The sequence below is a fragment of the Equus przewalskii genome, chromosome 1 (genome assembly GCF_037783145.1).
Source record: "Equus przewalskii isolate Varuska chromosome 1, EquPr2, whole genome shotgun sequence".
NCBI lineage: Eukaryota > Metazoa > Chordata > Mammalia > Perissodactyla > Equidae > Equus > Equus przewalskii.
Genome location: NC_091831.1, coordinates 114,456,794 through 114,469,212, shown reverse-complemented (window position 1 = coordinate 114,469,212; position 12,419 = coordinate 114,456,794). Strand labels below are relative to the sequence as shown.

General features: G+C 45.3%; 2 protein-coding genes across 19 annotated transcripts in view; both read left to right on the top strand.

Moving 5' to 3' along the window:
• The window catches only part of TUBGCP5 (tubulin gamma complex component 5), a 122,969-nt gene that overhangs the window by 35,374 nt on the left and 75,176 nt on the right, over positions 1 to 12,419 (top strand). The window lies entirely within an intron of this gene.
• Positions 1 to 12,419, top strand: part of LOC103545388 (cytoplasmic FMR1-interacting protein 1-like) — a 40,577-nt gene that overhangs the window by 12,091 nt on the left and 16,067 nt on the right. The window contains 3 exon segments of the mRNA XM_070572432.1: positions 715 to 834; positions 2,606 to 2,805; positions 9,145 to 9,232. Of these exon segments, the coding sequence (XP_070428533.1) occupies positions 715 to 834; positions 2,606 to 2,805; positions 9,145 to 9,232 (408 nt within the window).

Here is a 12,419-nt window from a genome sequence, read left to right as displayed (position 1 = left end):
CCCAAAAGCCAGAGCTTATAAGAATGAAGGTGAGAAACAATTGTCAGCTCAGAGTGTCAGAGAGGCGCTTTCCCTTGGCCAGCACAAAGAATACAGTGCTTGTTTTTTGTTTCTTTAAAAACAGTATGTATACATCACAAAAAAAGTTAGGAAGAAAGAGAAAACCGTGGGGAAAATTCCATGTAATTGTGACTACAGATAACAACCATTCACATTTTGGGACATTTTCCACCAAGGTTTTGTCTGTTTTTATGCTATTGAAATGATGTTGAGGTACACATATGTTGGTAGACTCTGAACAAGAGGTGGGGTAATTTTCTTCCTCATTGTTAGAACTCTGGAGGTCAGGTGTGCACAGGCAGCTCTGTGCTGGGAGATGGTCATGAGCACCATCCTGAGGGGTGTGCTCACTGACAGACCTCATTCTCCAGGGTCTCTGGTGAGGCTTGGGATTTCTGCCCGAGATGTAAGCATAAGTTCAATGCAAAGGACACTGCAAAAGTTCTTTACGGCTTTGACTTGCAGAATTTCAGCTCCAGGAAGGTAGGGCATTTGGTTGTGACACCTGTATATATAATTTCATCTAAAATGTTTACAGTTTTGTACAGTATTTATTTTTATCTTTTAGAATTGGTTTCTGGAGGGTGTATGTCTGTATATTTTCTTGCTTGCTTGTTTTTGTTGTTCACTCTTTCTGCCCTCTCCGTACCCCAGCTCCTGGGCAGGTCCGTAGACCTCAATCGTCTGATTACACAGCGTATCTCTGCAGCTATCTGTAAGTCTCTGGAACTGGCAATTGGACGCTTTGAGAGTGAGGACCTGACATCACTCGTGGTAAGTGCTCTCCCCTTTCTCAGGCTCCATAGATTTGGGGGAGACTAGCTGCAAGGATTTGAGCTAATTTTACTATGTCCTCACTGAAAAATTGAACCAATCGTAGGTTCACTTTTTGCACAGAAATCAAAAAGTATGCACTAACTGAGCTTCAGCTATCCTGGGTATGTTTTTAAGCATCTGCTCTTAGTATTCACAGTTCTAAATTGACTTCAAAGAACACTTAATCTCAGTCTCGAATAAATTACACCTAACTATGGCAAAAGAATGAAAGGAGGAAAGTTATAAAAATCAACAAGAAATGAAGACAGAGAAAAAGGATTTGAGAGAAAAATATATAGAAGATAGACAGTGAAGATCCAACATAGATGGCATAGGGGTCCCTGAAGAAGAAAACCAGAGCAATGGATGCAACAAATATTAAAGTTGTATTTCAAGAAAATATTGATTAAAAAACACACTATAAATATATATTAAAAGCATGCGTCATATGCCTGGTAAAACTGACCCAGAGTGGCGACACCAAGGAATATTGCAGTAAAAGTATTGGACTTTAGAGGAAAAGAAAAAGTCCTCTGGGTATCTGAGCAGAGCAATCAGGGAAAGAAAATCCGATTGTCCTCAAACCGCTGCCAGCAGCTCTTTGTGCCGGAAGCCAAGGAAAGGAAGTGGGAAGTAAGGATTTTGTGCCAAGCCAAATCGATCTTCCAAGAATGATGGCTGCACACCAATGGTAGTGAACATGCCAGAAGTCAAGGAAGATTCTTCTTTACTAGAGAAGCAGCTTTGGGCAAGAGAATGTAAGAAGCCTTGGTGGGGTGAGGGGCTGTCGCCTCAGGACACACTAAAAGATTGAGCTTCCCCAAGTAGGGTCTTGGACCATGGCATTTTAATTGTCATTGGCCATATATGATTTGGATTGCAATCATCGGTCAAGACTTTGACCTAGACCTGCACTGCCCATTACAAATATAATGCAAGCCACATAGATCATTTTAAATTTAATCATAGTCACATTAGACAAGGAAAAAGAAATAGGTGAAATTAATTTTAATAATCTATTTTATTTAACCCAATATATCCAAAAATTAACAATTCAACATGTAATCATTATAAAAATATTATTGACACAGGTGTCTTACATTCTTTGTCTTCATACTCGTTTTTTGAAATCTGGTGTGTATCTCACATACACAGCACACCTCAGTTTGGACCAGCCACATTCTTGTTCCTATATGTGGCCAGTGGCTGCTGCAGGGGACAGCGCAGACCTAGGCAGGTTTTTATGAGCAATCAGTGTGAAAGCTTCTGTGAACATGCTTGCCAGCTCTGCCACACTGTTGTGCTTATGAATAACCCCAGGTGCATTGGAGAAGGTGACTCAGGCTAACAGTGAGTACATATGTGGTGGTGGACACGTCCCAGTGGTCTCTGACCTGTAAGGTGGTTGGAGGCCAGTGGTGTGCAGGGGGGAAGTGACTGCAGTGGAAAAGGACAATGGCCCTGTAGGGGTGACCATGGTAAGGAGGGGCATTTTAAAGGCAGTAGGGAGGGCATAATGAATTTAGATGTGAGAAGCAAGCTTGTGTTGCCTATCAGACCCTGCCATGTGTGGTCTTGCTGTAGCTTGCTTGCCCCTCCTTGGTATGGGCTCTGTTTTTGGCCTCCCCCCCACCCCCGCCACCACCAACAGAGCACTGTCTGTGTGGAGAATGGAGGTCACTGTGCTGGGCCCAGTTCTGTCCTCACACCCTGTCTTTGTGGTCCCTAGGAGCTGGACGGCCTCTTGGAAATCAACCGCATGACCCACAAGCTGCTCAGCAGGTACCTGACACTGGACGGCTTTGACGCCATGTTCCGGGAGGCCAACCACAACATGTCGGCACCTTACGGGAGAATCACCCTCCATGTCTTCTGGGAACTCAACTATGACTTCCTGCCCAACTACTGCTACAATGGCTCTACCAACCGGTGAGCGTGCTGCCTCACAGATGGTTCCCGATGCTTCTGCCAAATGATATCTAGACAAGATGGTCTCAGGCCCTCCAGTATGTCCACTGGGTCACCACCGCCCCTTCTTCTGTGCCCATCAGGATACTCAGGCCCTCCTGGTCTCGTCCATTTTGCATGTGCATCCCTGGGCTAGCCGTTGGGCGTCTGGTCGTGGCTTTGCAGTGGAGACTGCATGGCAAGCCAGAGTTCCTGTCTAGGGCACTTGCTTGTGGCTTAGGGTGGCATCTCATGCACGTGAACAGCGGCTGCCGGGTCTGCATCCCCTCCACAGTTTTAAGTCTCCCTGACATTGGACTGTGGTGGGTGACTCTACTTTTCATGGTTCGATTCTGGGATATCGGGGTGTGTGAGGATCTGTCAGTTAGCCACCCTCCCACCCTCCTACCATTTTACTGCTATGTTGAACAGCACAAAATAGCCACTTGGATGATGGGACGGTTGAGAGCAGCAGTTTCATGTGGTCCAGCCTCATGATACAGCCCCAAGTCCTGGATGGCCCTGCCTTGGCCTCCATGCACTGGGCCACCATCTATAGGAGATTTGTTCTCTCTGCACTTAGCTTGGTTCCATCTCTGCGTCAGCACGTGCCAGGGACATGGTGTGAGTGTATATGTGTGTGAGTGTATGTGAGAGAGAAAATGTGGGTGTGTGAGTGAGAGCACATGTGAGTGTGTGAGAATAAACATGGATGTGTGAATGTGCATGAGAGTGTGTGAGTGTAAGAGCTAGAAAGTTTAGGTATGAGGGTGTGTGTGCATTTGTGACAGTGTGTGTGAGTGTTACGACCACTTTTTAAAAATAAGCGTGTTCTATTTTGTTTTGCTTTGCTCCTGGATCTGAACATCCACCATGTATTAGCTGAATTGTTACTCCCTTTCAGACCCAGAGTTTTGTGTCTCAAGAGGGGGTGCTAAGCTCTGATGGTACCTGCTGCTGCCATTGTCAGTTGGGGCTCCAGGGTTAGATTTCCTTGTGGGGAGGCAGGCCTGTCCCCAGGTGCATGGAGCTGTTCCGTCAGAGCCATTGGCCCAGCCCCAGGTGGCTGATGCCCATCCCCAGGCAGCGGTGGTGGGGACATGGCCATGGCCTCCAGAACCGTGGGCGGAGGAGCCTGGCTGGGTACAGTCCGCTGGGAGCAAACGTTAGAGACGACTACTCCCTGTTTAACTTCCTTTTAAGGTGCCTAGTTTCGTGAAACAGATATTTTTCAAGTTGTTATAGAGTCAGAATTAACTGAAAATATATTTTTGTTACACAAATAATGCATGATATTTACAGAAAAGCTAGAGATCATGTGTGTGTGTGTCTCTATATATGTCTATATATATCTCACTCTCTATATAGGGAAAAATTATATATGGAGGAAAAATAATTAAATCCCCAGAGATTTCCCTTGTAAAAAAATGTGTGTATCTTGTAGAGTTTTTGCCATACAGTTAAACATGCATAGGTATTTTTATTTTGCACAAATGGGTGCTATTAGGCATACTGTTATATACACATTCTTTTTCCAGGTGACGTATCAGGAGGAGCATCGTTTTGTGTTAGTGAGGATGCGTATATGCTCCTTCTGCATCTGAGAATCCGTTTAAGCGATGGCCAGTGTTCGCAGGGTTCTCTTTGTTTTGGTTGGTCCATTGAAACCTTTGGGAGTGATTTCTGTTAGCTTTCCTTAAATCATTTTTGCCTCATGTTAGAACTGGCATCTCCAAAGGTGAAGTGTAACAGAACCCCACTGTCAGTGGGCTGAGAAAAGGTGTTCCAATGGGGTCAGAATCAGGCAACACAGGGAGTTGTGATTTTTTGTATTATTTTAGATGGTATTTTTGATTATCTAGCATTTTGTCATCCTTTAAAAGATTTCCCAGAGATCTGGGAACAGTTGAAGATGTTCCCTGTGTGCCTGCTGCACTGAGTATGTCCACACAGCTCTGGCCTGTCCTGGTCTCCTTGGTGACAGGTCAGTGGGTGGAGCCCTGAGAAATGAAGAGGGGTGATGGCCCGCGGGGGAAGGTCAGGGTTACGTGGTGATGACATTCAGCAGGTGCCCTGAACCCTTCTGCTGAGTTGTTGTGTTTTCTGAAAGACACTCCAGGCTTCTGAACGAAAGTTGGGTAAGGAGTGTGGAGCTAGGGAAACAGATCAGATTCTGAGGCCCCGCCTGCCAAGTTGGCTCGTGTGGGTGTCCTCACCCTGCTTGGGGCTGATGATGGAGAACCTCCCACTGTCCAAGGCCATCTGACCTGCTGGCAGCAGGAGTCTCACTCTCAAAGACAGAGTGTCAGGGCTCAGGTCGAGAAGTTGGCGCTGTGTAACCCAGTGACCTGACGGAGAGTCGAAAACCTCCAGGCCAGCGTTGACTGTAGGGCCTTGGTGGAACTGTCTGTGTGATGAACTTTGAGGCATCCAGTTAGATAAACAGAAGAGGCACCAGGTGGTACCTCAGCCCTCTGTTCCCTGATTGCACACAACACGTCTAACATAAATGACAGCAAGCGGCAGAGACAGCACTGGGTGTCTTCGTCTGTTGTGGCATATGTCCCCCACGGGCCATGAGGCACTGTGACCATTCCTGTTTGTGGAGCAGACACAAAGACCTGGGAGAGTATGAGTGGGCCCTACTTGGGCAGCAGGAGGCCGCTCTACCCACCGAGGCTCCTCGAGAGCTGTATGCCCTCCTTGAGCAGCTAGTTGATCACATCTGGAGCTAGTTTCACATGTCGGGGTTGCTACCCTCAGGGCACATCTGTTAACAAGGGCCAGCATGAAGTGACCTCATCCTCCTTGGGCCCTGAGATGCCATTCGGAGGGAGCCCTATCTGTCACAGGGGCCTCTCCTCCCCAGAGGAGCTCTGCTTTACTTGGGGGACCTCCACCTTTACATTCCTGTTGACAAATGCCATTACTTCTGTATTTTTAACAGGTCTTCCAGTGGGGTCATTATAGCTTCCATGATGTGGAAAAGGCGTTTTAAAATAGCATTTTGTGTGTCCAAGTTACATATGGAAACCTGAGAAGACAGACAAACCTGTGCCGCCCAGTATTTTAACTCTATGTCTGAGGGTTTCTGAGAGCTGCTTAAGGGAAACCAGAACTTCACTTGTTGCTCCACGTATCTGCTTAATTTGCTGCTTATTTCTGATGCTTCTGCCTGGTGACTCTGGGGAGTGGCATAGGGTGGCCTGTGACTTACAAATAACCTGACAGCTAATAATTGTGTGACAGTGCTATGACCCTGGAGACAGGGCAGCAGTTGGGACAGAGTCAGGCCTCTGGCCAGCAGACCACAGAGGGAGGGTGTGTCCTCAGTCACTTTGTCCCATCACTGGCGATGTTAACTTCTGCCCTTGGTTAGGGTGGTGGCTGCCAGATTTCTCCCTAGCTTGTTAACCATTTTATGTTTGAAATTTATAAGTAATTTATAGGGAGATAATTTGAGACTGTAAATAAACTGTTCCTTGTTAAAATTTGGTCCACTCGTTTTAGCAGCTGTTGACGATTCTTACCCAAATCAGTTATCAGTATGATGATTGAACAATGGTCATTTTTGAACTTCTTCATTCCATCTACATATATTAGTTGGCATTCTGCTGTACATGTTAGCGTTTATGTATTTGTTTATTATCAGTAAGTCCTCAGGGATTCTAACTCAGAGTTATGATCTGTTACTATCATTACTTGATTTTTGTGGCTCAAATTAGTCCAGGGTTGGCCAGCGGAGCCCCTTCTGCCAAGTTTCTGTGTCCTGTTTGCTGTCCCCATCATTCTTAAGCACTGCCCTACAAGAAGTTCCAGGTTTGTCTTATTTCTGCTCTGTCCTTGCAATCTATCATTTCTACAAAGATTCCTTTTAGTGGAGAGTATTTTAAAACTAAGCCTGGTATTTAAAAACTAAGTCTGGGTGTTAGGTATGTTCATTGCTATTTGGGTGTCATTGTTTCTGGAACCTTTCGGTGGTCAGAGATAGGAAATACTTGTGTACTATATTAGGTTCCTCTGGTTGCTATAACAAATTACCACAAACTAGGGGCTTAAAAGAGAAATTTCTTTTCTCACGCTTCTGGAGGCTAGAAGTCCAAAATCCAGGTGTCCCCAGGGTTGTGCTCCCTCTGAGACTCTGGGTAGAATCTTTTCTTGACTCTTCCCAGCTTTTGGTGGTGGCGGGTAATTCTTAGCCTTGCTTAGTCTGCAGCTGCATCACTCCAGTCTCTATCTCTGTCATCACATGGCGTTTTCCCTGTGTGTCTCTCTCTTCTTATAAGGACATGAGTCATAGTGGATTGAGGGCCCACTCTACTCCGGTATGACCTCATCTTAACTAATTACATCTGTAACAACCCTATTTCTGAATAAGATCACATTCTGAAGTGCTGGTAATTAAGGCTTCAAATTATCTTTTTAGGGGATACAGTTAAACCCATGACATGTGCATGTGTGTGTGTGTGCATGCGTTTCTCGAAAGCTAATCTATATATTAAAACCGTGAATTTGCAGTGATATCTTCAATTGCAGTTCAACACCACAGGGTTCATTCTGGTCTTCCCCTTTTGTATTTTTGTAACTTCTTTCTATACTGAGAATCCTTATTTCATTATCCTTAGTATATTTCCTCATTTGCTCGGTTCTCAAAAATGCACAGAGTAGTTTCAGAATTACAGATCCTTACCATTGTGAGACACAAACCTGCTAACTAGAATTCAGTGTTTGTTTCCAATTTTTTTGTCTTTAGATTGAGAATATATATAGTGAAAATATGGTATTCAAAAATTATTGGGGATAATGGAGTAACAGGGTTTGGATTTACTCTTTTGCCTTAAACAAGTGAAAAACTGGACAAAAGTTAGGAAACAGTTGTTTTTCAGACATTAGACATTTCCCTGAGGGAAAGGAAACAAAGGAAGTGAGCCCTATGACTTCCCTGGCTTTCTTCCTGGAAGCACTGTCTGGGCCACGGTGCAGAGGTGGGTAACCAAGTACAGCTTGGAAGTCTTACTTCGTGGGGGAGACAGACTGGGGAAATCAAGGAAGCTAAGACTGCTGGAATTTGCAGGGCAGAGTGCAGGAGAGGAGAGAGCTACACAGAGAAACAGCTCCTGAAACCAACTTAGGCCCCTTTAGTCCTTGCTTGAATATTAAACCACGTGTGCATTGGATAGAAATCCAAAAGGCTAGGCAAAGCACAACTGCTGGGGAGCTGTAAACTGAATAATTCCCAGAGCTCACACAGAGCCAGGAGTGTCATTTGAGGCCCTACCAGCAAGAATGGGGAAGCCTCATTGACGACCCAGGCATTGGATAGAATTGCCAGAAGGACCTGCCTTGGTACCAGCCTTGGGGACAGTGATTACTCTGCCACCCTAACAAATCATGAAAGGATCCAGCTGACTTTCAAGCAATTTAATGGCCTGCCCTAAAAATTCAGCGCTCTTTAAAGGATAACAATAAAATCCAGACACTCAGCAACATGACATTTCTGTGTAAACACACTCAGTACTATAGGCCACTGGTCTCCCCTCAGATGCGCATGTTCGTTTTATGTACTGGTGATACTTTGACAGTTACATCCTTTCTTATTTATTAAAGTGCACTATATGTCTTAATCAAGGTCTTAGAATTTAATAATTAGCGAATCCGTATATTTTTCTTTATTATGCTTGTTTGCAAAAGTTTTATGTGCTTAAATGAACCCTTCTGATTTGAGTGTTAGCAGAGTTTGGCATTTCTGCTTTAAAATCCAAGCATTTGATTTTCAGCGGCCCCTAATCCATTTTTAAGCCACAGTCTCTTGGCTAGGTGAGTGTAGTTATAAACACTTAGCTCATTCTTCCCTTTAGCTTGTAACTAGTGATCTGAATAATTGGACATCGCTGCCTGTGTCCGCTTTCCCACTCCTGTCCCCACTGTTAGTGTGGTGTCCAGAGGCCCAGCAGGGCCTGAGTGCTTGGTCAGGACCACTTGTCCAAGGACTGATTTAGGCTTGAAATGGTTCTGGTGACAACAGACCAGATTTTCCCTGAGTTTGGAGACTGTCTAGTGGTTTCAGACGGACCCCTTAGTTCTCACTCTGTTCCTGAACTTGGATACATTTATCATACTTTGGAATATTTATATCTCATTCATACTCTGGTTTTTGATTTCCTAGAATTTTTCCTATGTGATAATTATATCAGTTAACTGGGAGGAAGATTTAATTGATGGGTGATGGGAAAGTTCTGAACTTTAAAAAAATTTCTTTTAATTAAAAAGTTAAATTTTTGTTTTTGTTTCCTTTTTTTTCTTTTAAATCTTTTTGTTTAGATTTGTTCGGACAGTATTATCATTTTCTCAAGAATTTCAAAGAGATAAACAGCCTAATGCACAACCCCAGTATTTGCATGGATCAAAGGTAGGTTCTTGTGTGTTTGTGTTAAGATTTTTAAGTTCACAATGAAGCGTATTTTGAAGTTTAGTTAAAATCAGTTTGTTGCAATGATTTAAATATATCATGCCATGTTAATAACTGTTAAATGGTAAAATGCTATGGTTTTCTTCCATTATCACCTTCCTGGAAAGTAACATAGTGTTGGGATAGCCCTCTGGCCATGTGGTGGACAGCAGGCTGGGCCCAGCCTTACTCCTGGCACCTAAAATAAGTGAGATTGTTAGCAGATTTAAAGGTTTAGAAACATCAAGCCAAGAAAGTGTGTAGAAGAGGCTTGGGGCACTTGTGTGACGGAGGGGCTGGGTGGCCAGTCCCGGTGTGGTGCCATGAAGGGAGAAGTTGAGGTGGGAGGGGGCAAGTGGAAAGAGAGTTGACATCCAGAAACCAAAGGCAAGCTGGTGAAAACCACAGGATACCTGCCGTCTAGTAAGATGAGACAGGTGTCCAGGCTGAGGTGGGTGGATTAGCAACAAATGAGTATTTTAATGGTTAGTGTTATTAATATTTAAAGCCTTCTTTGAGTTTAATAAGAAAAAGACAGACACTCGGTAGTAAGAAGGAAACAGATGCAATGAGCAGACATTTCCCAAAAATGTACTTAAAAAAATAAAAATAGATATCCAGCCTTATCAGTAATTGAGGGATTATAAATGACAGCAGTAAGAATTATTTTGCCCCAAATCAGAAAAGGTTAAGGTACCCAACTCCTTCTGTAGGGGAGTGGAATTGTCTTGAGTGCTGCTGCAGGAGCTCACCTGGGACTGTGTGATGCTGGGGGCCATCTGCCAGCATTTATCAATGTTTATATGTTCTCACTTAGAGGAAACCAGACACCTGAGGAAATAAATCACTTGAGTCCAAAGTGAGCTCTGTTATGGGGGTAGTCCTACAACATTGGCATAAAAAATGGGAAGTACCCAACTTAACACCAAGAATACTAGAACAGTTTACTGTCTGGCAGAATGCATTGCAGCTGTTGAAAATAATTACATAGATCTTATTGACTATGGGGTCCTAGGTCCTGTATTTTATTAAGTTAAAAAAAAAATCAAGGGCCGGCCTGGTGGCATAGTGGTTAAGCTCACGCGCTCCGCTTCAGTGGCCTAGGGTTCACCGGTTCAGATCCTGGGCGTAGACCTAGCACAGCTTGTCAAGCCATGCTGTGGCAGGCCTCCCGCATAAAATAGAGGAAGGTTGGCAACAGATGTTAGCTCAGGGCCTATCTTCCTCCCACACACAAGAAAAGAAAGATAGAAAGAAAAAGAAAGAAAATTCCAACAAAGAGCAAGTGGAAAAACCAAATCAGAAAAAAAAAAAAAATCAAACTCCAAACACAGTGATCCTAATTACAGAAAGATACCGGAGAAAAGAGTATTGGAATATGAAGCAGCAGCTGTCTCTCAGAGGGCTGAGTCTGACTTAAACTCTATGATGCATTTGCATTGTTCTCACTTGTTTTTTAAGCTGTTTCTGTCTGATGTCAGTGTCAGCCTCAGTCTCACGCAGCTTGACCCATAGGCTGTGTGCAGAAGTGGCACACGGTCCCTGTCCATTAGAGACACCAGCCTCCCTCCACCTGGGAGCCTGTAGCTCTGAGCAGGTGCCACTTGATGCTGATCTGAAGCTCTGATGGGCCAAGATTTGGCAACGTGTTCTCTATGTTTTCTGAATGTTCTTCTCACAGGTGCAGAAATGAACCTATTAACACAATGACATGAAAGGACCACTCTTCAGGCCCCCAGCTGTGACTCAGAGGGGTCTTGGCTCATCAGTCTTTCCTTTCTGACTAGTCTTTGGAGAGACACCCTGGCCTCCTCTCCCTCCAGCGTCTCCAAGCTCCTAATGTCCATCATGGCGTGTCTCGCAAAAGGGCCCTTTGGTTGCCCACTGCTATCTTTATCACAGCATCCCAACACTCTGTAAGCTAATGTGTCCATTTAAAATCTTCAGCCTGTTAGCCAAGAAGGAAATGACAGATGCGTTGCTGGGACGAGCCTGAGTGTTTAGCAGAGGATACATTTGAGAGGAAAGGGAAAGCAGTGTTGGTAAAAATAGAAACTGCCTGTGTTTTACAAGAATACGTGGAATTCAAGGTGAAAGTGATGCTATTTGTGTTGCGCACTCGGGAGGAAATGTGTGCTCTCTGTGCTGGCTCCTGGGAATGCTGTGAAAGGGACTGGTGTGACAGAGCCTTGGGTGGTCTCAGGGGCGGTCTCACTCTGGGAGGATCTGGATGCTGAGAAGGGACCAGCCCTGCAGAGGGGCCTGGAGGCCAAGGCTGTCGGGATGGCAGGCAGTGTGGGGCATTCAGGCCCCGGCGAGGGGCCAAGGCCTGAGGCGGGTCAGGGAGTAGGCAGAGAATGATGCCCGGTAGAAAGATGTTATTTTAGGCCAGGCAGGAGATGGTGGCTTGGACCACATGATGTTGACAGAGATGGAGAGAAGTAGATGGATTCAGGGTGTATTTTAGGGGTGGACTTGACTGAACTGACTTCCGACCTGGAGATGGAGGGTGAGGGAGAAGGAAGACCCAGTGCTACTTCCTAGGTTCCTGGTGGTTAGGGAATGGAAGTGCCACTTTTTGAAATAAGACAGGGCTAGATTTGAGGAAGATAAAGGCAAGAGGCCTTCATCTCAGGGCCTGTGTCCACTCCCCTTCCTGGGGCTGCCCGCGCTGCTGTGAGGAGCGAGGACACTGCCCTGCTAAGGGTCCATTCAGCCATAGCCAGGCTGGCCTTGCACCATCTCCCATTGGCTGAGGTTGGGGCGGGGACACCGGAAGGGTGTGGGATGGGTTAGGGGATCATGCGGCTCCCCTCAGTTAGTGTCAGGGTTTAGCTGGCTGTTCCAAGCCTTGTGATGATGACCAAGAATGAAGAAGGCTAGGTGTCACTGTCCCATCTGCTGTGTTCTGGACAGAGTGTCATTTTTTAGTATTAAGTAGTGGTATTCTTTGTACTGATATCAAGTTGCAGTCACAGTCTCAGGGTGTACTCAGCAAGCATTTCCTGAGAGTGTGCTATGTCGCAGGCTATGCTGGCCTCAGTCAGGGAACAGAGTTCTTGGCGCAGCAGGAGCTGGGTGTAGGCCTTGCTCTGGAGAGGCCTGAAGGCATTGGCGAGGCCCCCACAGGCACCCAGGAGCCAGATAG